Source organism: Tachyglossus aculeatus, chromosome 21 (genome assembly GCF_015852505.1).
Source record: "Tachyglossus aculeatus isolate mTacAcu1 chromosome 21, mTacAcu1.pri, whole genome shotgun sequence".
NCBI lineage: Eukaryota > Metazoa > Chordata > Mammalia > Monotremata > Tachyglossidae > Tachyglossus > Tachyglossus aculeatus.
Genome location: NC_052086.1, coordinates 72,017,744 through 72,043,646, shown reverse-complemented (window position 1 = coordinate 72,043,646; position 25,903 = coordinate 72,017,744). Strand labels below are relative to the sequence as shown.

The window sequence follows — 25,903 nt, the reverse complement described above, 5'->3', positions numbered from 1 at the left end:
GGAAAAAGAGCTATAAAGCCAACAACCTTTCAGGCCAAGAATAGATAACAGATATAATGATAATACAGATATCTTGGGGATTGAGACTGTGAGCCCCCCGTGGGACAACCTTATCACCTTGTAACCTCCCCCCGGCTTAGAACAGTGCTTTGTACATAGTAAGCGCTTAATAAATGCCATCATTATTATCATTATTATTATTATTACCCAGGTTTCTTACATAGTGATTTTATTTCCCAATTTTCCCCAATCTCTCGCTTCATTTCTGTCCTCCCAACAACCCTGTGAGGTAAGGCGAGGAGTACTGGTGCCATTTTGCAGATGAGGAAACTGAAGCTCAGAGAGGTTAAGAGACTTGCCCAAAGTCGCACAGCAGGCAAGTGGCAGAGCAGGGCCTAGAACCTGGCTCCTCTGAGTCCAAGACCCTTGTTCTTTTCACCACACCTGCTTTCCCATGCTGGGAAGCACCACGGCCCAGGGGATAGACCACGGAACTGGGGTAGGGACTGTCTCTATATGTTGCCAACTTGTACTTCCCAAGCGCTTAGTACAGTGCTCTGCACACAGTAAGCGCTCAATAAATACGATTGATGATGATTATGAGCCAGAAAGAACTGGGTTCTAACCCCGGCTGTGCCACGTGTCTTCTGTGTGACCTTGGACGATTCACTTACCTCAGTTACCACAGAGGCACAATCCTCTGTGCCTCAGTTACCTCATCTGTAAAATGGGGATTAGGACTGTAAACGCCGTGTGAGAAAGGGACTGTGTCCAACCTGATTAGATTGTATCTACGCCAGTGTTTAGAACAGTGCATGACCCTTAGTAAGTGCTTAACAACCATCATTATTATTATTATTATTATTACCGAGATGCCCCTGGAAGAAGGGGCCCAGCTTATTAGCATTCACGAGCCAAATGGCCCAGAATGCGCTCAGAGTAGATGAAACAAGTGTGTCCTCTGGGGAGAAAGACTCTCTTTTGTGTGATCATGTTGTACTTGAACACAATAAGGAGGACGGGCTGTCAAATGTGTCCTCCACTGCCGGATTAACAATTATTTTTGAAGAATCTTCTATGGGCCAGACAAGCAAAATCTAAAGTTTTTGTCACCATTCCCAGAGGCCATAACACTTCAGGAGGAATTATGTTATTATTAGCTGGCACAATTCAAATAATCATCATTGAACTCTAAAGTTTCCTTGTGTTGCAGCCTTGGGGAAATTTGCTGGTAAAGGCAGCAAAATATGCATTCAAAGAAAGACTTCACATATTCATTATTCTAGATTTTCACACGGGAAAAGATTTCAAAGACTGTGTCATATCTTAATTCTCCACTTACCTAATTATAAACAATCTACTATTTCAACATGTTGCAAATGAAAAGGAGCACTTAAGTAAATCCTGGATGTGTCCTTTAGTTGTTTTCCCTTTCAATGGGAAAAGAACAATGATGTTCATGAGATCAAAAAGAATACAGCCCTAAACTTCCCTATTCAAAGCACACAGATCTGTAATTATGAATGCCATGATTGGAGAAACTATATGTAAACTAACCAAAGCAAACAGTGCAGCCCATATTTTTACATTCTGTGAATATTCTCTGCTTTATTTACAGGGGCCGATTCCTTAATCACAAAAGCCAGGCCCTGCACCGGTACTTAATAAGTATTCAGAAATGGATTCACAGTTGGGTTGGCATCAGAGAAGTGCAGAGACATTTCCATATGCTTAGTTCCTTCTAGAGATATTTTCATAATGCACTCAATAGATGACTTTGCCCCTCCTGACTCCTTCAAAATAGTCACTGACTGTCCAATCCATTTGTCATGGGTCTTCTCTGGGCCAGGTATGCAGTGGGGTGGCCCAGAATCTGAACCCAGAAACCCCAAGAACACCTCAAACATTTGTCCAGCCCACCGAGCCGAGAAGCCCTCCTTCTGGCTGAATTCCTGTGAAAATCAGAATCCGTAACCCAATTATCCCAAAACACAAAGTTTCCACCATTTCCAGCTGTCTTGGGTCTTGCGGGCAAAAGACCCTAATGCCTGGAGAGCTAAATTGGGAATATATACTAATAAAAGAGACCCCACGTTGAAGTGTAGCCATTTGAATATTCCATTTTCAAGTCAGTTGGCGGGTTGGGGAGAGGAGTGTCAGGTGGGTGAGGAAATGTTTTGTATTTGAGGGTATACTTGTCAGAAAGAAAATGTTGTTACTGCTTCAAGAAAAAACAGTGATTTAAATACAATAGAAAAGGGGTTCCCTCTTCCTTGCTTCAGGGACTTCAGCTCCTGTCCCTGTCCCTTAATCTTCCCCTCCATCTCATTCACCTTTGGGGACAGTCAGGGATGAGGAGATTGGAGATTTGGAAGGAGAAAACACATACATGAAGGAAAGGGGGAGAGCAAGAAATGGTGCTGAATCCATAGTAGAGAGGGAGAGTGAGACGGAAATAGAAAAGAAAAAGAGGAAAAAGAGAGAAAGAAGGGTGAGAAAGACCCAGATAGGTAGACCAAAGGAGGGAAGAATGGGGTAGAGGAGAAAGAGAAAGGGTGAAAGATGGAGAGAGGGAGAGAGGAAGGGAGGAAGAGAGAAAGGGAGCAAAGGAAGGAAGGAGAGAGGGAGCTTCTATATTTGGATACTAGAGTCATATCTTTTTTCACCTTGATTTTAACTCTCTATATTAAAATACTTACGTACTGAGTTTATCCAAACCACAATTTTCAATTATTTTCACCACCTGAGATTTAAGTCTCTCACTTGGCCTGAACATTCAAAAGTAAAAGAAGAAACTGTGAAGCCCAGATGTTAATAATAATAACAACAATGGTGGTATTTGTTAAGCGCTTACTATGTGCCAAGCAAGTGCTGGGGTAGATACAAGGTAATCAGGTTTTTCCCACGTGGGGCTCACAGTCTTAATCCCCCTTTTGCAGATAAGGGAACAGAGAAGTTAAGTGACTTCCCCAAGGTCACACAGCAGACAAGTGGCGGAGTCAGGATTAGAACCCACAACCTCTGACTCCCAAACCCTGGCTCTTTCCACTGAGTCACGCTGCTTCCTTGCATTACAGGGATTGAGAAGGGTTTTCTTCGTTGTATTATATGCACAGCCCCGGCTCCTCAAATCCTCCACTTTTGTTTAATTGTATTTATTGAGCACTTACTGTGCGCAGAGCACTGTACTAAGCGCTTGTCTGATTCCGAAGGGCCACACTTCCCAGAACACCAGAACCTGCCATGAGAATCGCCATAGGGAGGGGAGAAAAAGAAAAGCAGAAGGCAGTAAACTCTTTTTTTCCAGCCAAGAATCTTTCCTTCAAATTTCCCTATCTCTGTTCCTACTTGACTCCAGGAACATTAAAGGGGCTTCAGAAACAGGGAGAATTGGAGCATGATTAGGAGGTGAAGAGAAGGGTGGAGACAGTGATGAGAAAGCTTCACAGCTCTAGCCCTATTCGTTTGCAGATGTTCAAAAAAAATTGGCATTTTCAATCTCCTGGGGAAGCAAAGTGGCCTAGAGGAAAGAGCGGGTTCGTGAGAGTCAGAAGACCTGGGTTTTAATTCCAGCTCTGCCACTCACTAGCTTGCCTGTGAACTTGGACAAGTCATCTAAGGTTCCTCACCTGCAAAATGGCAATTAAATCCTCCTCCCTCCTAGACTGTGCGCCCAAAGTGGGACACAGATTGTGTTCGACCTAATTAATACTACTAATAATAGTATAATACAGTACTACAGTACAATAATAATATAGTATGCCTAGTACAGTGAGCCCACTGTTGGGTAGGGACCGTATCTATATGTTGCCAACTTGTACTTCCCAAGCGCTTAGTACAGTGCTCTGCACACAGTAAACGCTCAATAAATACAATTGATTGATTGATTGATTGATAGTACAGGGCTTGGCTTATAGTGTGTGATTAACAAATATCACTACCATTATTATCATGATCATCATCATTCCCAAATCTAAATCTCTAGCCCTGACCTCTCAACTAACCCTCCCCCATCCTTTATTTCCTCTATTCTCCAAAACATTGCCATTTGGATGTATTGCTGCTACCTTGAGCTCAACATGTCTAAAATTGAATTTCGTTCCTAACATTCTTCGTACTTAGAACTTTGGTCTTCTTGTGCTCATAACCCTGTCAAATCCCACCTGTTGCCAGATCATGCTGATTTTTCCTCAAAAAATTTTAGGGGCTTCTCCCCAAGGCCTCTTGATCCTCAAGGCCAACCCAAGCCCACCTAATCTGATCCATCCACCCCAGACTGCTAAAGAGAACCAAATATTGTCAGGGGGCATGGCAGGAGTGAGGGAGAAAGGGACGGGGGAGAAAGGGGCAGAGGGAGGGAGGGAGATTAGAGAGGAAGGACAGTGGAAAAGAGGAGGGAGAGAGGAGGGAGAAAAGGAGAGAAGAGGAAGAGAGGGTCAGAGGGAGGAGGAGGGAGAAGGACAGAGGGACACAGGGAGGAGGAGGAGGGAGAAGAAGGGAAGGAGGGCAGAGCAGAGGAGGGACCCTGAGAGACCAGAGTGATAGAAGGCAAGTACTTAAATGCAGCTCAGCTCAACAGTTCTAAGTGAGCAACTGAGCTAAAAAAAAAGAACATGCAACTTCCAACTCTTCTTGCAGGAAACAAACTGGTCAATCCCTTCCACCTGGACAAGATGTAATCTCTTTTGTGTTTTTTTTCTAAAGGGAATACCTAACAACACAGGATATTAAAAAGGAAAGAAAAGCAGCATCTTTCTGCAAACATGAACAAAGCCTCCTCGGTCAACAAAGATGTGGAAATAGACAATATTACTTCTGTATTTCCTGTAGAAAGAGCCCACCTTTTGTTAAGCAAAGGTCTTCAGGTCTCCCTGTGAGTTTCAGGCCTTCCTTATTGGGTTAATGTTCTAGAAAAGCAGTTTCCAGTCACATGGACATTGTGTATCTGCCAGGAACGAAAATGGCCTGAAAACAAGGTGCTGCTTTGGTCATTTTCTGAACTCTACTACAATCTGAATTTATTTTTCAAAGTCATGTCGGCAAATCCACCCAGAGGAAACACTTATGGCACCGACTTTTTCAGGGAAGGAGAAATGTAAATCTGATTTGGTCAAGTGGGCAACGTTACACATCATTTGTCTCAAAAATAAGAATATCCCGGGGACAACCAATCACGAGACCAAATGAGGAGAAGCCATCACAGGAAATACCTTTGTTTCTCTTAAACCTTCCACACAACCATAGCTCTCCCGTATTTTAATCTTCAGCACTCACGTGTGAATTTTTCATTTTCACATTCAATTATTTATTCAGATATCTCATCCTGATATAGGTATGCTTCTTGCTGCTATATCCCTAACTTTCTCCTGCTTTCACTGCCGTTGATGCTTATTACCTAACCACTCCCCTTCTGAATGGAAAGAAGGAAAGAAAAAACAAACAAACAGAGGAAGTGTTAGGATAAGCATGGACTAGTGGAAAGAGCGTGAGTCTGGGAATCGGAAGACCTGAATTCTAATCCCCACCTCCGCTTACCTGCTTTGTGGGCTTGGGCAAGTAACTTAACTTCTCTGTGTCTCTGTTTCCTTACCTGTAAAATGGGTATTTAATCCCTGTTCTCCCTCCCTATGAGTGAGGACCACATGGGACAGGGAGTGTGTCTGATCTGTATCTAGTCCAGCACTCAAACACTTACTGTGTGCCAAGCACTAAACAAATACCATAATAATTATTATGACTGTGGACTGTCCTATGAAAACATGGATGACCAAGCACATTGAGGGAAGTGGCAAACATGTCCGAGACTGGGGAAAGTTACCACTGTGGATTGTGGGGTCATTGGCCAGAGAATGAACAGAAAGGACCTAGAAGTAAGAGGCGGAGTGCCCTAGTGGAAAGAGCAAGGGCCTGGGAGTAAGAGGACCTGGTTCTCCATTAACCTACTTGCTGTGTGACCTTGGGCAGGTCACTTAACCTCTCTGTGCCTCAGTTACCTCATCTGTATAATGATTAAAACATTATTATACAGTTGGATGTATACAACAGTGAGAATATAATAATAATAATAATGGCATTTATTAAGCATTTACTATGTGCAAAGCACTGTTCTAAGTGCTGGGGAGGTTATAATATGATCAGGTTGTCCCACGGGGGGCTCACAGTCTTAATCCCCATTTTACAGATGAGGGAACTGAGGCACAGAGAAGCTAAGTGACTTGCCCAAAGTCACACAGCTGACAATTGGCGGAGCTGGGATTTGAACCCATCACCTCTGACTCCAAAGCCCATGCTCTTTCCACTAAGCCAAGCTGCTTCTCTCATATGGGACGAGGACTGTGTCCACCCCACCCCGATTATCTTTTATCTACCCCAGAGATTAGTACAGTGCCTGGCACAGAAGTGCTCTCTAAAAAGCATTTTTAAAAGTGCCTACGACAGACAAGAACCATATAGAAGGGGGGCATGGAAGGAGAGGTGAAGGATGCAAAGGAAGGTCAGAAGGAGAGATGGGAGCAGAAAGGAAGGTCTGTAAGAAAGCCTGTAATATATTTCCCCAGGAACTCTTCCCCTTTGGCAAGTATAGGATATTCAGCCAGGATTTCGGTTAGAAGGGAACTGTGAAATAAATACTACCGTGTTTAATGAGCATATATTTGAGCACTTATAGATCCTCTTTAGATTTCATACTTTGTTTTTCCTAAATTGGGTAAGTTGGCAAGGAAGATTTTTGTAAATGTATATAAGGAACAAGATTACCCATGTGTGTGGTTTCTGCTATACAGGAAGCACCTTACTACAGAAAAAAAGAAGGAAACCCTTTAAACAGTGTGTCTGAGGGAAAAGTTGGAGGGAGTCAAATTGGTGAAGGCATCTGAAGGAAAAGGGGAGGCAAGTCAGGGACCACATCTGATGGAAAGGAGAAGGAAGTCTTGAGTGCATCTGATGCAAGGGGGGCACGGTGTTTTTGACAGAAGCAGGGGCCATGGGGCCAAGTCTGTAGTGTATCAGAGAAAAGAGCGCTTCTGACAGAAATGGGTGACAGCGCATTTCTTTAAACCTAAATTCTTTTTTTTCTTGAAGAAAGTGACAAGTTAGTGGTGGGTTAAACCCAGGCCTAATTAGGTAAAGAAACTATGTGGGTTTTGTTTTTGTTTTTGTAAAGGGGGAAGCAGTGTGGCCAATTGAAAGAGCATTGATCTGGGGGTCATGAGATCTGGGTTCTAATCCCAAATCTGCCACTTGCCTGCTGAGTGACTTTGGGCAAGTACCAGCTGAGTGACCCTGGGATTCAATACCTGTTCTCTCTCCTGCTTAGACAGTGATTCCCATATGTTTGGCCTGATTATCTTCCATTGTTTTGTTGTCTGTCTCCCACTTCGAGACTGTGAGCCCATTGTTGGGTAGGGACCGTCTCTATATGTTGCTGATTTGTACTTCCCAAGTGCTTAGTACAGTGCTCTGCACACAGTAAGCGCTCAATAAATACAACTGAATGAATGAATCTGCTTAAGTGCTCAGCAAAGTGCTTGGCACACAGTAAGTCTTAACAAACACTACAATTATTATTATTATCGTTATTATTATTCCATGAAAAATGAGACAGTGACAGTAACTCAGGCTCCATGGATGCTAGAAAAGGACCTCTAGGAAAAAGAAAGGATGGAATCTAAAGAGGATCTATAAGTGCTCAAATATATGCTCATTAAACACACCAGTAAAGCTTATTTCACAGTTCTCTTCTAACCCAAATTCTGGATGAATACTTGCCAAAGGAGAAGAGTTCTTGGGGAAATACACTCAAAGAACAAAAAAAGGGGGATAATTTGGGATATATGGGACACATAGTTACTTTGCAAAATGGATTATAAATTTTAAAGTCAAATTTAAAAACGCCCTCTTCTTATAGGACAGTCTTCCAGGGCCATAAGCCACAATAGCATTTACGTAGTTATTGTACATGGGTTTATTCTGATTTAATTATCTGTAAATCTATTTATATCTGTCTTCCCCATTAGAATACAAGTTCTCTGTGGACAGGGAACATACAACACATGCTCCTGTTGAACTTTTCCAAGCACCTGAGAAGCAGCGTGGGCCTAGAAGAAAGAGCTTGGGCCTGGGAATCAGATAAATTGAGATCTAATTCCAGCTCTTCCACTTGCCTGTTGTGTGAACTTGGGCAAATCACTTAACTTCTTAGTGTCTCAGTTTCCTCTCCTGCAAAATGGGGATTCAATATCTGTTCTCCCTCCTGCATAGACTCTGAGCCCCTTGTAGCTAGGGACCGTGTCCGACATGATCACCTTGTATCTTCCGCAGTGATTAGTATACCTTAAGTACTTAAATACCACAATTTTCATTATTTGTACATTTCAATGCACCCAGTTGGCACTTAGTAAATAATTGGAAGGGAGAGTTACCAATCAATCCATCAGCAGTACTTACTGAGCCTTTATTATGTGCAGAGCACTGTTCTAAATGCGTGGGAGAGTATGATAAAAGAGAAATTAACCGACAAGTTCTCCCAACATGGATTTTTATATATCGCTCACCCAGAAAGGGGCCAAGTATTTCCTCTTTCTGACAGACACATGGAAAAGAAGAGGCATTTTGGTGTTCCATCAATATCTCTGGAGACACTAAATCAAAATGACAAACAAAATAAGCAACAAAAAAAGGGGCAGTCTGATCATCTGACTCCAACTGAGGGATTACAGTCACACAGTTTCAGCCCATTCTCTTGCAAAGGATAAAAAAACCTCTTTCACACTCTGTGTTCATCCTCATTTCATGGAGCCATTATAATGTTTTGTCCTATAAGTGGTACTGGCACAAAATTCCAGTAAGTGAAAACACATTCTAACTACAAAATGTCGATTCGATTCATTCTGCTCTATCACTTTCCCGCTAAATTAACTACTACTCCGGGTCGGAATTCACATCAACAAGGCCGTCTGTACCTCAGACATGGTGCCATCCGTTGCCAAGCTATTTACAGTGAAAATGATATCTGCTCCTTCCTTCTGAACCAAAGAGAAGGAATAGGAGGGATTTTCCATTAATTTTAAAAGCTTTCACCATTAAGACAGAAGGGATATTTCAACAAGACAAAACGGCAATATTTTAGGATTTAAATGCAGTTTTTACCACAAAGGGAAAATCACTTCTACCTATTGCACAGTAAGAATTGTATTGTTACACAATAAAGCATTTCATTCACAGGAGGAGCAATGAATTTTAAAGACTCATTTTCAGTAGCATTAATCTCAGCCATCCGGCAATGAGAGACCAAGTGCTGAATTTCCTTTCATCAGAAGGAAGTTTTAGTTTCTTTTCAAGGCCCGCCTTTTGTATCACCCCTTTCATTACCTGAGATTCATTTAAAAAAAAAAAAACTTTTAAGGGACAAAAAAACTTCATAACGACCACCATCCGGGCTTAACAGATAATGTTCTTCAGCCAGATCAGGGCAGAAAGTTTCGTGCACAGAGTGAAGCTCCTGAATTTGGGCTTTTTAAAGGTTTTGTAAAAATAAATTAGGAAGCACTTGTCGCAGCAAGTGAAAGGCTGACAGTTTGCCCTAGCGAAGCTTGTTTTGCGGGAACTGAAAATGGAAGCTGTGAGTCACAAGGAGCAGGGGCCCGCCTGAAGAAAGCTTATCATCCATTCTCGAGGCAAATTGTTCTGCAATCGACGGAAGGCACGGAAAGAAGAGGAGATGATAGAGGGAAATCAGATCACAAAGGAAATGGTGAACAAACCAAGCCAAGAGAGATATGGGAAAGTTGGAAAAGAAAATTCTCAAGTTGAAGTTGATCTGAATGGCTATCGGTCTTCTCTCAGGTTTACTTGACAGGATGGACAGAGGGATTCAGGGGCAAGGAGCTGTGGATTATGACCTTATGGGCATAAACAGACAGGCTGAGCCCAACCCATCATCATTCTTGATAGGATTTTGGACCTTGGAGCTAGAAGCAAGAATTGAATCAGGCATCAGAGGGTCCAAGAAGGGAGCCGGGGTGGGCCTCTGAAGGGCAGGATTGAAAGGGAGGAAGCAGAAAGAATGATGGGGAGCGGACAAAGAGCTGGGCTCTTCAGTCTGGAAAGATCCTAGCTGAAAGAGGAGATCAAAGAGGAGGTGGAAAGGATGGGCACATAGTTACTGCTGAACAAATATCACAATTATCATTATTAGAAAAACGTGGCCTGGTGAGAAGCAACATGGACTAGTAGTAACAGTATTTATTAAGCATCTACTGTGTGCAGAGCCCTGTACTAAGCGCTGGGAGAGAATACAGGGTGGGGTATCAGACACAGTCACTGTCCTTCTGGGAGCTCGCAACTTAGAGCACGGGAGACCTGGGTTCTAATCCCAGCTCCAAAACACGCCTCTATGACCTTGGGCAAGTGACTTCACTTTGCTGTGGTTCTATTTTCTCATCTGTCAAATGGGGAGGCAATAACCTGTTCTCCCTCCCTCTCAGACTGTGATTATGTATCTACCCCAGTCTTAGAACACTGCTTGACACAGTAAGGGCTCTGTTTATGTTTACTGTTGTATTGTTCTCTCCCAAGCATTTAGACCAGTGCTCTGCACACAGCAAGCACTTAATAAATACAATTGAAGGAATAAGGACTTAATAAATACCATAACAATAATGGGCGTGGAATTGTTATTCACCCAATCCCACACATCAGGATAAGGGGACACCCACTGCAGCTTGAAGAAAGTGGGCACCAAACCAACAGAAGAGAAAACACTTCTTTTTAGAGGAGGTAGTAAACGTATGGGACCTGTAACCACAAAAGACTGTCCTGGCAGAAAATATCGGGAGATGCAAGAGGAGACTGGATAAATTCAGAGACAAGTGGTCCAAAGTGGATTACTAGAGTGGAAAGTTAGTGAGGTAGAAAGAAAAAGTTAAGGACATTGTAAGAAGGTGCACATTAGGATAAATGATGACCATAACCCAGTTCTTCCAAGAAGCCTGTTAATAATAACAATAATAACTGTGGCATTTTTAAGTGTTTACTATGTGCCAGGCACTGTACTAAGCTCTGGGTAGATACAAGGTAATTGGGTTGGACACAGAGCTTGTTCCACACAGGGCTCAAAGTCTCAATCCCCATTCTACAGATGAGGTAATTGAGGCTCAGAGAAGTGAAGTGACTTGCCCAAGGTTACACAACAGACAAGTGGTGGAATTGGGATTAGAACCCATGACCTTTGGACTCCCACGTCCCTGCTCCATCTACACCATGCTGCTTCTCTGTTGTCATTTTTGGAGACAAAACACTAAACTAGACGAAGCACTGGGCTACCCCAGTGATTGCATTTGTCCACTGCCACTACTGATCTTTGTCATCACTAGCACTGCCACCTTCACCCAGGCCAGGCAGTGGAAGCCAGGATTGGCAGCACTGGTGGCCTCGGTCTCAGGGGAACGATTTGGTCCTGGGAGTTTCCAGTGTGGCCAGAATGAGGCTTTTAATGTCACCAGAGACGGGTGACCTAGAAAGGCTTAAGAACAGGTCAATCCAGTCGGGTTGGTCACTGCCACCACCTCTTGGCCCTTTCCAGGTCTTTCAAGGGAATTTCTAATGGAGATGGAAAATACGCCATCCCTGGCATGCTGAAAACACCCGAGAACAAAAATTAAAATAATAATGGTGGTGACTATTAAGCACTTAGTATGGACAAAGTACCATACTAAGCCCCGGGGTTGATACACTATAAGCAGATCGGGCACAGGTTATGACTATGAGGTTCTAAGAGAGCGGGAGAACAATCAATCAATCCATCAGTGGTATTTATTGTGTGCTTCCTAAGTGCAGAGCGCCGGACTAAGCGCTTGGGAGTACAATACAACAGAATCAGCAGGCAGGTTCCCTGCCCATCACAAGCTTACAGTCAAGAACAGGTACTCTATAATCCCCATTTGAGAAATGAGGAAACGGAGGCTCAGAGAAGTTAGGTGACTTGCCCAAAGTCACACAACAGGCAAGTAACGGAGCTGGGATTAGAACCGAGTTACTCTGGCTCCCACTCGGTAATCAAGCGATCCGTCAGTGGTATTTATTGTGCGCTTTCTCTATGTGGAGCACCGCACTAAGCAGTTGGGAGAGTACAATCTGACAGAGTTAGCAGATATGTAATCGGCCCACAATGAGCTTCTCACCAGGCCATGCTGACTCTCCAATAATGATAACTATACAGTTTGTTAAGCGCCTATTAGGGCCAAGCAGTATGCTAGGCACTGGGGTAGATAAGATAATCAGAATGGGCATAGTCCCTGGTTCTGCACCAGGCTCACGATCTAAGAAATGGTCTATGGAGGGGGGGCTAACTGAAAATGAGGACAATGAGGAGGCTGGGATGATTCTTCTCCACTCCTCTTCCTGGCTCCTAGGCTACTATCACTGCTGGTATGTGCCTATCAATTACCCTCCCGCCATGGCAGTCGAAACCAGTACTCTAACAGTTCCTGCCCAAATCAAGGTACACTGTCATAATAACAACAATAATGCTGGTATCTGTTCAGTGTTCGCTACATGCCAAGCACTGTACTAAGCACTGGGGTAAATACAAGATAATTAGGTCAGATACAGAGCTTGATCCTCATCCTGTTCATAGGCTCAGCAGAAGGGAGAACAAGTATTTAATCCCATTTTACTGGTGGAGGCACGGAGAAGTGAAGTGACTTGTCCAAGAGCACACAGCCAGCAAGCGACAGTGCCGAGACCAGAAACCTGATCCTCTGAACTTTCAGGCCTGTGCTCTTCCCATTAGGCCATGCTGCTTTCATAGAAACAGGAAAATTCCAAAGATATGAGAATCATTCAAGAAAGGTAAGAAGCATAACCACTAGGCATGAGAACAGGTACACTGTTAATCGTTCTACTTCTCTCGGCCCTCTTCCTTAAGTCATCGTCAAAAAAAATGCACCTTTACTGACCCAGAAGAGTGACAGAGTTGGGAGGGGGAGGATGGGAGAAGAAACCAGAACTTAAAAAAAAAAAAAGGTAAAACCCAGAAAAGCATTCTCATAACAATTAGCGTACATTTAGTTAACATGCAGGTTCTGCCAAAAACTTCCCCAAATTAAACTAGCTTCAGCTGCGCATAAGTGGAGGCCTGAGGATCCAAGAGAACGAGATGTATTATTCACTCTACCATTAATTGAGGGTTGAGCTTTGGCCCAACAGGCACCAGTGCCGGATGCTCAGTTTATGACAAACAGCCACTGCCAACTCCAAGTGCCCTACGAAAAGAAGCTAAAACCATCAGGCTTTGAGAGCAATTATACTAAATTAACAAAATAATACCACCTTTCCTGCAGTAGGCCTGTTAGAGACCGGCGTTCTCCGGAGGTGAGATTTATTTTTTCTAGTGTGCGTGAATGTGACTCCGAAGACCAACACGTGACCAACAGGCTTTGTGGGTTGCGCATCGATAATGACTGTTCCTTGCTGTTTTTCTGGGCTTGGTTCCCCACCTGGTCTGGTGCCATTTTCATTTCTGGCCCTCATCGTTGCGATGTCTCCAAAGCTTCTGACCGCCGAACATCACTTCCCTCATCCCGTTACACGTCAGGCTGGTCTGTCTCTTCCTCTCCTGTTTCCCAACTGTCAGCAGCTCAACTGCACTTTGTGAAGTCTTGCTGCCGTGAGGCCGTAAAATGTTCATTTTGACTTCCTTATTTCCTTATTTTGCTGCTTCAGTTTGTCATTTGGCAGCTGTTTGAGGGTCTTAAAGTCCCTTCCAGTTACTGTGCGATACTAAGAATGTTGCTCTGATGCTTGTGGCACGAGCCAGGATCACAAACAATGCAAAGCTGGTATATACCATTACCAACATCGAAGCAACACTCATCTTGTGCATGTGGTCCTACAAAATAGTCCTCAGGAGAGAGGCGCTCCTGACTGAAGTGCTTCCTGTGGCACAGAAGTTAAGTGACTTGCTCAATGTCACAAAGCAGACAAATGGTAGAGCTGGAATTACAACCCAGGTCATCTGGCTTCCAGGTCGTTGCTCTTTCCACTAGGCCACAGTAGCACCTATTTTGTGTGGGGTACTGTACTAAGTGTCTGGGGAAGTATGATAGAAATAAATGACACTGTCCTCACTGCAGTTGCAATTTAATGAGGGAGGCAGACTGACAGAGCATTTTGGCAAACAGAGGTATCTGGAAGAAGACCAAAGAACGATGCTACCAGAAATCACAAATGAAAGCAAAGATGAATAAATAAGTGGCTAGATAAGTTGTGTTCATAGATCCATATATCCACCGAAGTGCAGAGAATAGCTGTACACCCCTGAGTGCTAAGGGTTGGCTGTTGGATTGACACAATTTGGGGTGCTGGAAATTAATGAGAGAATGCTTCCTGGAGAAGGTAGGCTTTAAGAAGGGTTTGGGGGCTTTGAAGAAAGGGGAAGTTGTGATCTGGTGGATTTGAAGTGGGAGGAAGCTCCAGGTAGGGGAATGAGGAATAAGTAAAGTGTCAGACAGGGGAAAAAATAGAGCAAGACATTGTAAGAAGGTTAGATTGAGACAGGCAGCACGGCAGGGCGGTCTAATGGAAGGAGCCCAGGCCTGGGGGTCGGAGGATCTGGATTCTAATCCCGGTTCGGCCACATGCGTGCTTTGTTAGCTTGGGCAAGTCACTTAACCTCTCTTTGCCTCAGGTTCTTCGACTGTAAAACAGAGAGAAAATACCTGATCTCTTTCCCTTAGACTGTGAGCCCCATGTGGGAGAGGGAGAGTGTCCAACCTGATGATCCTGTATCTACCCCAGCACTTAGTACAGTGCTTGACACAGAATAAGAGCTTAAACAAAGGAAACATTATTAATTATCACTCACAGAGATCCTCAATAAGTACGATCGAATGAATGAATGGAGAGAGTTCCCAGTCACCCTCTGAGGAAGTATAATTAATCAATCAATCGTGTTTATGGAGCACTTGTGTGCAGAGCTCTGTACTAAGCACTAGGGAGAGTGCAGTAAAACAATGCAACAGACACGTTCCCTGCTCACAACATGCTTACAATCTAGACGGGCTCAATAATCCAACTCAATAATCGGTCCGGGGGTTGGCCGATATATGCTCTTCAACCAGCACTCCCTTTGACATTGCCTTCGCATGCTGGATGTCACAAGAAGAAATTTTCAAAATGCTCACTCCATTCCCAGCTGAAATTCCCAGATTTCCCCCAAAAAGGTGAAGGCAAGTAAGAGTTCAGACACAGCTACAAGTACAAGGAGGATGCTGAAGGACAGACAGCCATTCTGATGCCAAAGACAGAATAAGATGCTTCCCAGACTGCTCTCTGTAAAGCCAAACTTCACATATTTTCTCCCGTAGAATAAATCAGCACAGGAGATGACAGAGAGCTGTATCAGTTCAGGGGGTCCAGATTCCGGGGAGAGGAGTGAAATCCCATTTTTGGGTTTTCAGTTGTTTCAAAAACACCTTCAAATGGATTCCCTGAAATGTTTTCCTTCCCACAGTGGGGGCCTGTCAAAATCTAATTTATTCCTTGCTCAGAGCCTCCTATGGTCAAGTTCAGCATCCACTCCCAGCTGACGGAACAACTGCTTCTGGAAATGTTCTGTCCACTGACTCCTCGCTGCGCAGTGACTGTTGCAGCACCACTGGGAAGCAGTGTGGCCTACTGGAAAGAGCAGTCAGAGGCCCAGGGTTCAAATCCCAACTCCGCCAGCTGCTTGCTGCCTAACCTTACTTAGCCCAGTCACTTAGCTTCTCTGGGCCTCAGTTTCTTCATCTGGAAAATGGGGACTACATGACTGTTCTCCCTCCCTCTTAGACTGTGAGCCTCAAGTGGGCCAAGGACTGTGTCCAATCTGATTATTTTGTGTTTGTCTCAATCAATCAGTGGTACTTATTGAGAGCATACCTCACCTGATTTTTTTTTTGTATTTATCTCAATCACTCAATCCATCAATTGTATTTATTGCACACAGAGTACTGTACTAAATGCTTGGGAGAGTACAGTACAACAATAAACAGACATTCCCTGCCACAGTGAGCTTACAGTCTAGAGGGGGACAGTGCCTGGCCATGTTAAGTGCTTAAATACCACAGTTAATAATAATAATAATAATAATAATGATAATGGCATTTGTTAAGTGCTTACTATGTGCCAAGCACTGTTCTAAGAGCTGGGGGGGATACAAGGTGATCAGGTTGTCTCACGTGGGGCTCACAGTCTCCATTCCCATTTTCCAGATGAGGTAACTGAGGCCCAGAGAAGTGAAGTGACTTGCCCAAAGTCACATAGCTGACAAGTGGCGGAGCTGGGATTAGAACCCATGACCTCTGGCTCCCAAGCCGGGGCTATTTCCACTGAGCCACGCTACTTCTCTAAGTTACTATTCTCATTGCCATGTTACTCACAAATTGCTTCTTAATTAGTTAAGTACCATTTCCTCCACATTTTTCTTCCCCTCTCACCCCACTCTTGACCTCTCATCCCTTCTCTTAGCCACCAGTATGGCTTCCCTGGCACTCATCTTCTGAACCCGCCCCTCTCCCACATCTCCGTTCTCCCCTATACTCCTCCCCCTCCATGGGCTACTCCCGCATTCATCTTAAATGGTTTTTCACTTAGCAGGCGTTTTTTCCTCTCCTCTTCTTCCCAAATGAGCTGGGAAGAGGGGCTAAACCAGGGTGAGATGAAAGGAGGATGGATGGCAGTGGAGGCCTGAGAGGGGGCCTTTCCCCTTCCCCACCCTAGTCCACCCCTGTCCTGCCAGTTCATCAGTCAAAAGACACTTGGATTCATCAGTCAAAAGAGACTTGGGTTCTAATCCCGGCTCCACCACTTGTCTGCTCTGTGCCTTTGGGCAACTGACTTTACTTCTAAGAGCCTCAATGACCTCATCTGCAAAATGGGGATTAAGACTGGGAGCCTTAGTGCAGACTCCATGCAGGACGGAGACTATATCCAACTTAATTAGCTTGTATCTACCCCAGAGCTTAGCACAGTGTCTGGAGCATAGTAAGTGCTTAACGAATACCATTAAAAAAAAGGGGAGACAGGAGCTGCATGCCATGGTGAAGGGGAGGAGGTGGCAGTGGCTACTAAGTTTAACAAATTAAACCAGTGAAGAAAAGAGAAATAATTTGGGTCAGTTATGGGTATCAGCCCAGTCTGGCAGGGGCTGGATGGGAGAGAGCTTGGGGAAACCATGGAGATTGGGGGCGGGGGGGGGGGGGGGGAGTTGTCTGAGGAACATTTTGATGCTATTGATGCCTGTCTACTTGTTTTGTTTTGTTGTCTGCCTCCCCCTTCTAGACTGTGGGCCGTTGGCAGGGACTGTCTCTACCTGTTGCCGAATTGTACTTTCCAAGTGCTCAGTACAGTGCTCTGCACACAGCAAGTGCTCCTAAATACGACTGAATGAATGAATGAGCATGAAAACCATACTGGCAATTCGAAGGGTGGGGAGGTAGGAGTGGGAGGGATTTATTTACCTGAAGAATACTCAAAAGCTAAAGTCAAGCACAAATAACTTCAGTTCTGGTGGTACAGAAGACTAATGGCCATCTGACAAGCGCTTAGTACAGTGCTCTGCACACAGTAAGTGCTCAATAAACATGACTGATTGATTGATCTGACAAGGACTTCTATGACTGCTGAGACAGGCACCTTCTATTTCACAGGAGATCATGGATCTGAGTTAATAATTGGAGGGATTTTGTGCATGCATTTTTCAAAGGTCAAACACGCCCCAGAATGGCACCAACAGCATACTACAAAAGAATCTCTAATTTATTCCTTTTACTACAACTACTGGATCAAAGCACTTTAACAGTACAGCACTGTAATCCATTTGATTAATTTGCACCAGAATAAACGAGAAGCCACAAATCTCAAGCAAGCAATTCAGAGACCAAATTCCAGCAGCTTGATTATTGTTGCAAGCTATAGAAAATCAATGGACTAGCCCCGAATAGACTCAAGACAATTTAACCTCAGTCGACAGATGTCAAATTTCATGACTCCACATTTCTTCATGAGCACATGGGCTTAAACTACTGCAATGGACATACCTAAATACCATGAGGTCACACTCAGAGAAATCTGTTATTTCTCATCACTGTATCAACTCTTTACTCTGGAAACTAGCTGTTCATCTTAGGACAATAATAAAAATTAAAATAATAACAATAAGCATAATAATCATGAGAGTATTTAAGTTCTATGTGCCAAGAACTGTGCTATGTGCTAGGGTAGCTACAAGTTAATCAAATCTGGACAGAGCCCCTGTCCGAAAGGGAGCTCACGGTCTCAGAGGAAGGGAGAACAGGAATCTTCTTTCATTTTACAGATGAGAAAAACTGAGGCACAGAGAAATTGAGGGACAAGCCCAATGTCACACAGCAAATAAGTGATGGAGCCAGAATTAGAACCCAGGTCCTGTGATTCCCAGGCCCATGCTCTTCTCCGTAGACTGGGTGGTTGAGGTTGTAACATTCAAAATCTCCAGGAGAAACTTTCCGAAGGAATGCAAAATGGAGATCAGAAGATGCCCTGCTCTGAGGAGGAACATATTTGCAGGATCTTTGCCCCTGGTTCCACCACCAGTCTTTCCTGATCCTTGACGTTCCTCCTCTCAGATCCCTCTGGCCCTCTGATAGAACTAGCCGGCAGGGACAACCTTCAGTGCTATCTACCACAAATCACTTGCAAACTAAACTCCCCTATCATTTTTAAATGTGTCATTCATTCACCCGGTATTCACTAAAAGCTGAGTCTACAACCCTGAGAAGAGTAATTATACACAAAACCCAAAATAGTACCAGCCTAAAGAGATGATTCCAGTCACTCTAATTATAAGTATTTTTGTAAACCAGATCGTTTCCCAAGTGTTCCTTTGAGTGTGCCTCTCTGTTCATTCTCAAAAAAGCTACCTAGATTCCCGACATAGTCTCCCTATAAGTAAAAGCATGATAGTGAAGTCTCACGAACACCAACACCCACTGAAGACAACAAACCCAGTCAGGAGAAGAAAGCAATCTGACCTATAAGAAACAGAGAACCTACCGATAATAAGGACAAAATATCAGAAGCCAATGAATGAATGTTTATTCTCCATTATACTGTGGAGGAGGAAGTGTTTAGAGAGTCCTCACTGATTCCACTTGCCACTCCCCGATGACCTGAAACAAGGGTGACTACACAAGCAACTTTCTTAAAACACCTGTTATATCCAAAAGGAAAACTCTGGCATATGTCACATCGTGAAGTAAAAATATCAATTAAGGTGCAGAGCCAAAGGTATTTTCTTTTAGACGTGTTTGTGAAGAAATTGTTTCAGTCATTAAAGGCAGCCAAAGATGAACTCTCCAGATTAACAATATTTGGTTAATCTAGACTTGGTTAATCTGCATTTCCCAAGATGCTAGTATAGTGCACTGTCCCAAATGGAAGAGCAATAAATGCCACATCTATAATTACTTTAATTAATATTAAAAATGAAAACATCTCCTAAGCCTTTATTTCCCCACCAATCACTATTATTTCAAGCCCATGTTATGGTGATATTACTGATGTTGCTGGTTTCTGCTTGGTGCTGACAAAACCTGTGGATGAAACATTGACCACCACATGATCATAATCCCTTTTCTGGTAATTATTTGAATAAATCCTATTAAGGGAATTATTTTTTTTCTCCCAAAAAAAAAATGTTAAAAAAACCCCTAACAACCAGAGTTTTGGGTCTGTTAGCATGGTACTGTCAGTATGCCACTATCTTCAATAATGTTAAACCATTTTGCTAGGTTTCAGTGCATTAAATGCTCTAAGGCCAAATGGCTGTCTTTTTACTAGAAGCAATCATATGAAACCACCGCTTTGAAATTTTTAGTTATTCTTTTTTTGATAGGATGAATCACATCCAGGTAATGAAAATGTTTTGGGTTGACTGAATATTGATGGCATTTAACATAAAATGTCTTCTATTCCTTTTCCTTTCTGAAATCTAAATAGAACTTAATTAATTTCCCCCAAACTATTTTAGTAGACTATACCTGGTGTGTGTTTACATAGCTTCCTGGTTAAACCAACCCATTAATGCAACGACAGAAGAGAATGATAAAGTGTGGCTGAAAGATGCTCTATTAAAACCATTAATATAAAAAGTTCAGAAAAAAGTCCTGATATAATGAAATCGTAATACTATTAACAGATGACAGATCACTGACAAGACTTGGCTTTACAAATGAAAAACAGTGAAGAAGCAATTTGGGACAATCCATGCCACCTCATAAGCATCTCAGCTTCTGTTATGAATGTTCTTTGGCTCACCTCCCAGGCAGTCAGGATCCCCTCTGATACGGCTGTTTATCAGGCCCCGATGTTCATCGGGCCCAAATAGGGAGCCTGATAGAAGAGTGATGGTAATAATAATGGTAATTGTTAAGCACTTACTACATGCCAGCACTGAACTAAGTGCTGGGGTAGCCACAAGCTAGTGAGATTGGCACAATCTCTGTCCTATACAGGGCTCATGGTCTCAATCCCCATTTTATAGATGAGATAACTCAGGCCCAGAGAATTGAAGTGACTTGCCCATGGTCACCCAGCAGACAAGTGGCAGAGGCGGGATTAGAACCCAGGTCCTTCTGACTCCTGGGCCCGGGCTCTATCCGCTAGGCCACGTTGCTTCTCCAGAGTAACTGGGCAGAGGAGAAGGAAACGGATGTAACTGATCCAAATCCTATGAAGAGCCTATAATCCCCTGATGATATGACATGGCATGCACTGTCCCAACTCCTTTAAAGGTGTAAACAATACCTTTTTCAAAGTGATTTTCTCCCAACACACTCAATCCATTCAGAGAGAAAATATACCTACATCTCTAGACTGTTAGCTAGAGATGCAGGCAGGAAACATGTCTACCAACTCAGTTGCAATAACTGTCATCACAATAATGGTATTTTTAAAAGGCTTACTAAGGAAATCTAAGGAGACAAGAAGCAGCATGTTCTGGTGTCACAGGCCTGGGAGTGAGAAGGACCTGCCACTTGTCTGCTGTGTGACCTTGGACAAGTCATTTAGCTTCTCTGTGCCTCAGTTACCTCATCAGTAAAATGGAGATGAAGACTATGAGCCCCACCGCTGGACATGGACTGTGTCCAACATGATGAGCTTGTATCTACTTCAACGCTTAGTTAAATGCCTGGGACATAGTAAGCGCTTAACAAATGCCATAAAAAAAGTTATGAATCCATTTTCCACCCTGTGGGATCAGGCAGCATTGCTGAAACCCTCTCTTACATGGAAGTCAAGAATGCAGGTTGACAACCCAACCCGACCGCGAGCCCTAGAAGCTTCGCGACTTTGTTTCCTAGGCTGTTTGGTGGTTGACTTTTCAATCAGTGTTAGCTCAAGCCGTGATCAACACTAGGTACATGTGCACAACTGTTTCGGCAACCATCAGATAGCAGTCTACCCAGACAAGAATTCCCTCCTATCACAGAGCCTTCCCTAATTCCCCAATAGCATTTGATGCCAAGAACTCACTAAATATACATGTTGTAGAACTGATAGAATCTGCCAAAACAAAATGAGACTTTTACATCTCAGGTAATCCTACCTCTATTAGCTTTCTTTCATAGGAGCTGGCAAGTTCTTCATTGACTTCTTCTGGCTTTTGTTCCGGAACTGTAACCTCTCCCTCAGCGTTCCAAAGGTTTGGCACAACTATAGGGAAAAGCAAATCGTACCATGAATATTTTATCTAGCCTGGGAAATTATTTCCAGTTAAAATGTTTATCTCTCTTCCAAATCACTTCTCCAGAGAATGCCTTTCATAATACCACAAATGTTAATCCCTGCAATTCAGGAACAGTTTCCTACAAGCACAATAAACATGAATGGTTACATGTAAAGATTACTGCAAACGTCATGAGGACAAACCCTAAAGACCGTATATTCAACCCCAACAAACTGGTGAAATGTATTTATTCCTTAGTCTCAACGAAGTCTTTGTTTTCTCTTCAATAGAAGTATCTAGTGAGGGTATTTTCATATGAACATCACCCCCTGATAGGGAAAGCAGAGTTTGTGTATTTTAGCTGATTCCAGTCACTCTAATTATAAGTATTTTTGTAAACCAGATCGTTTCCCAAGTGTACTGTACTGTATTCTCCCAAGCACTTAGTACAGTGCTCTGCAGGTACTAAGCACTCAGTAAGTATGATTTACTGGCTGACTCTAACATCCCAAATACGAAACTGCTGAAATCCAAAACGAATTTCAAAGAAAGTCTGCCAAAAAATGAAATAAAATAAAATTGACAACGCTTAGCTATGTGGGCCGCTTGACGGTCCTTGAAGATCCTGGACAGATACACCTACGTGACATCACATGCTTCACACTGGGTATGCAACATAATACAATGCCGTCGCACACCATTTGGTAGAAGAGGCTACCAGAACCCAGCGTGTTTCTCTTACTCCACTGCTCCCATGTGCTCCAGAGTCTTTGTGGCTCCCAGGGTGGAAGAAAGTTTGGAATGTAAAGTGAAAATACCAGACATAACAGCTTCTATTGCCGTATCTGTATGAGACAGGAGACGGACCAGCTGACAACCAGACCGTCTGCTACAGAACTCAATGAATGGCCACCGTAGTCAAGCTGCTTGACTGTTTGTTCAAGCCGCTCTTTTCTCAAGCTGCATCTATGCTCAGGGAGATTTTTTTCCCCCCATTTAAAAACAGGCCCTAAAGCTGTCAGCTTCTGAGTCTGAGCCAGGCGAGGAAAAGAAAGGGAATTCATATGACCCTTTAATGATGCTGATAACCTCAAAGTCTGGAACCAAAGGGTTACCAGCTGTTGGATGGAGATGGGCAAATCAGCTCTTTAAAAATCCTTCTCCCTCCATTTACTTTTCCCAAGAATAGGAGTCTGCTTCCTTACTGTTGACATAATCTACGAGGCCTTATTTTCTCCTCCATTCAAAGAGGCCCATGGACTCCATTCCAGGCCAGGCTGGACATGTAGCTTCCTCAGTTCAGAGCTTGTGGGAACTGGCATGAAAGAGAACATAATCAGGTTGTTCAGGTTCCAATATTCCCAATCACTCAATCAATTAATGGCATTTATTGAGCGCTTACTGTGTGCAGGGCACTGCACTAAACACTTGCTGAGTACAATAGAGTTGGGTAGTCATGATCCCTGCCCTAAAGGAGCTTACAATCTAGTGAAGGGAAACAGTCACTAAAATAAAGGGCAGGTAGGGGAGAAGCAACGAAGTATAAAGATATGTATAAAAGTGTTGTGACGAGGCGGGGTGGGTGGCGGGGGAGTGTTCCTAAAGTATGAGGGGAAGAAATGCCAGTGCACCAGAAGCCCAGAAGGGAGTTTAGGGTGGGATGAATAGAAGTGAGTCAGGAAAGGTTTCTTGAAGCAGATATTATTTTAGTAGGATATTAAAAATGGGGACAGCGGTTGTCTGCTGGATAAGAAAGAGAAGGGGGTTTGAGGCAGGAGAGAGGCTGACAGCAAGTCACGACCCGCTGTTGGGTAAGGACCAACTATATGTTGCCGACTTGTACTTCCCAAGCACTTAGTACAGAGTCTGCACATAGTAAGCACTTAATAAATATGATTTAATGAATGAAGGAATGAATGAGAGACAGGATTGAGGCTCAGTAAGTTGTTCGGCATTGGAGGAGCGAAGTGTGCAGGCCAGCTTGTAGGGGGAGACAAGCAAGTATAGATAGGAAGTAGAAAGTGGATTGAATGCTTCAGAGCCAATGGTGAGGAGTTTCTGCTTGTTGTGGATTTGGATGGACAATCATGGGTGGTTTGGTAGTTCCCTGTGGGGAGGCAACATGTCCATCAATTTTGTTGTATTGTACTCTTTTATCCCTTCCCGCCTTGATACTATATCAGCCTCCTTACTGACCTCCCAGCCTCCTGTCTCATAGTAAATGCTCAGCAAATACTATTTTTTTCTTTTTTTTTTATAAATAAAGGATATACGTGGTCGCAGGGACAAGGCAGGTAAGGAGGCTGTGGTTGGAAACTGCAATTTCAAACTTGATGAATTAATGAGATCGAGTGTGCATCCAAGTTGGTGAGTGGATGAGGTAGAGTAGGATGTCAGCAGAATTGAGGAGAGAGGAAATAGGCAGCTGGGTGGGGGCCGTCAGGGACAGCCACTTGGATACTGGAGTCCCTGAGGATAGGCATGGGGAGGGAGAAAGAGAGAAGGCATGGGAAAGAGGCACCGAAATGGTTCAGAAAGTTGGAGGTGGGGTCTGGGGGACTGTGGATGACAGCAATCAAAAATGGAATGGGTGGTAAAGAGGTCCCCGCTTCGCTCCTGGCTCCCTCCAGCTTCCCTGTCTCCCATTTGAGACTGCAGCACCAAGACAATGAGCACTGCAATGCCCTCATGGCTAGCTGCCCCCTGCACAGCTCCTCTCTCTTGGCAATTACAACCACACATCACAAGACTACGTGGTCACCCACATCTGTCACAGCATGTGCTTCCACTAAGTGCTTCGGCCAAAAGGCCATTAAGGAGTTAGGGAACATTAATCTGACAACATGAGCCTCTTTGTATACTGGACATTGTGATATCAGCTTGGGCGTTTTGCACACTACATGCCAGACACCATGGCTACTGAGAGGATGCGTTTTCCTTAACGTGGTGTCCTTTGAGACCACATCCCCCACGTCTTAGGAGAACTGGTTGTTTGTTCAAGCTGCTCTAATTGAACCTAATTCCATGGCAAGCCTGGCCTGGCTCTCCTAAGAGCACCCCAGTTGCTGCCATTCAGTACTGGGCCAAAATCTGACCAGGAGAAGTGGGGCCCCAGTTTTTGAGCCATAAAGGGCTCTAATTTCCAACTCACCCAGAGAAAAACACACTAGGCACATTCCCATTTTCTCCTTATTGATAACTGGATGATTTCATCCAAGGGTATACAAGCCTCATCTACACTCTACCTGGGATTAGCATTTGGGAGTTTCTGTGAGTTAGACCAGTAAATAAATGTCTTTCTGTTTCTGAAAGGCAAACAAACATGTGAGAAACCTGAGAAATCTTATTATTAGTCACCTAGGTTAAACTGAATGTATACACTTATAGCAATCGTTGTTGCTTTTCTAGTCATGATGGGTCGCTCTTCTCTCAAAGAATGAAGAATATTTTGTTATTGCCGTCAAGTTGCTAGAGAGAGCATGAGAGAGAAAGTAGTGAAGCCCTTTGTCACCGAGCCATTTCGGTCCACCATTTCATCATTTATCATTTCATATGACACCCTGTGTTATCCCTACATGTCACTCAGAGTAGATTGACTATATGGTGATTCAGTCATGAATGTAGAGGCTAAACAATAAACAGAACTATTTGTGACTGAGCAGACAAGCTAAAGGGGGAAAAAAGCAGCTACTGCTTTTCTGCGAGTGATGCATTAGTTCTGAGTTGAATGAGTGACAATTTAATACCCTAACAGGAAAGCCGGCCTCTTTATTAATGTCAATAAAAAGTCACCCCTGAATTCAGGAAAACAAGCTCCAAAACATTTGGTAACAACTCAATCTTAAACCTACAATTTAATCATTTTCAATTTCATTCCATATTTGGAATTACCTTGATATAATTCAGTTTAAAACTAGTATCTTTCTAGGATTAAAGAAAAAGTTAAGTCTCTGGCAGTTAAATTCACCATAAAAAAAAGAGCAATTTCAAAATATGTGACTGGGAATTTTTCCTCTGCAAAAGTTTATTTTAGGATAAAAAGAGTTTCTGAACAAGGCGGGAATTTAGGGGTGACTGTGAAGGTGGGGGGAAAAAATGGGTCTGGATTGTGAACATTTAAACTTACAGCATATCCTTCCAAGGTGTCCTCACAATCAT

The 25,903-nt window shown here is 43.4% G+C and overlaps 1 protein-coding gene across 1 annotated transcript in view; it reads right to left on the bottom strand.

Annotated features, from left to right (window-relative positions):
* SNX29 (sorting nexin 29) overlaps positions 1-25,903 on the bottom strand; it is a 557,276-nt gene that overhangs the window by 295,124 nt on the left and 236,249 nt on the right. Inside the window, exon 16 of the mRNA XM_038762809.1 lies at positions 21,626-21,732. Coding sequence (XP_038618737.1) covers positions 21,626-21,732 — 107 coding nt within the window. The remainder of the gene's footprint in view (positions 1-21,625; positions 21,733-25,903) is intronic.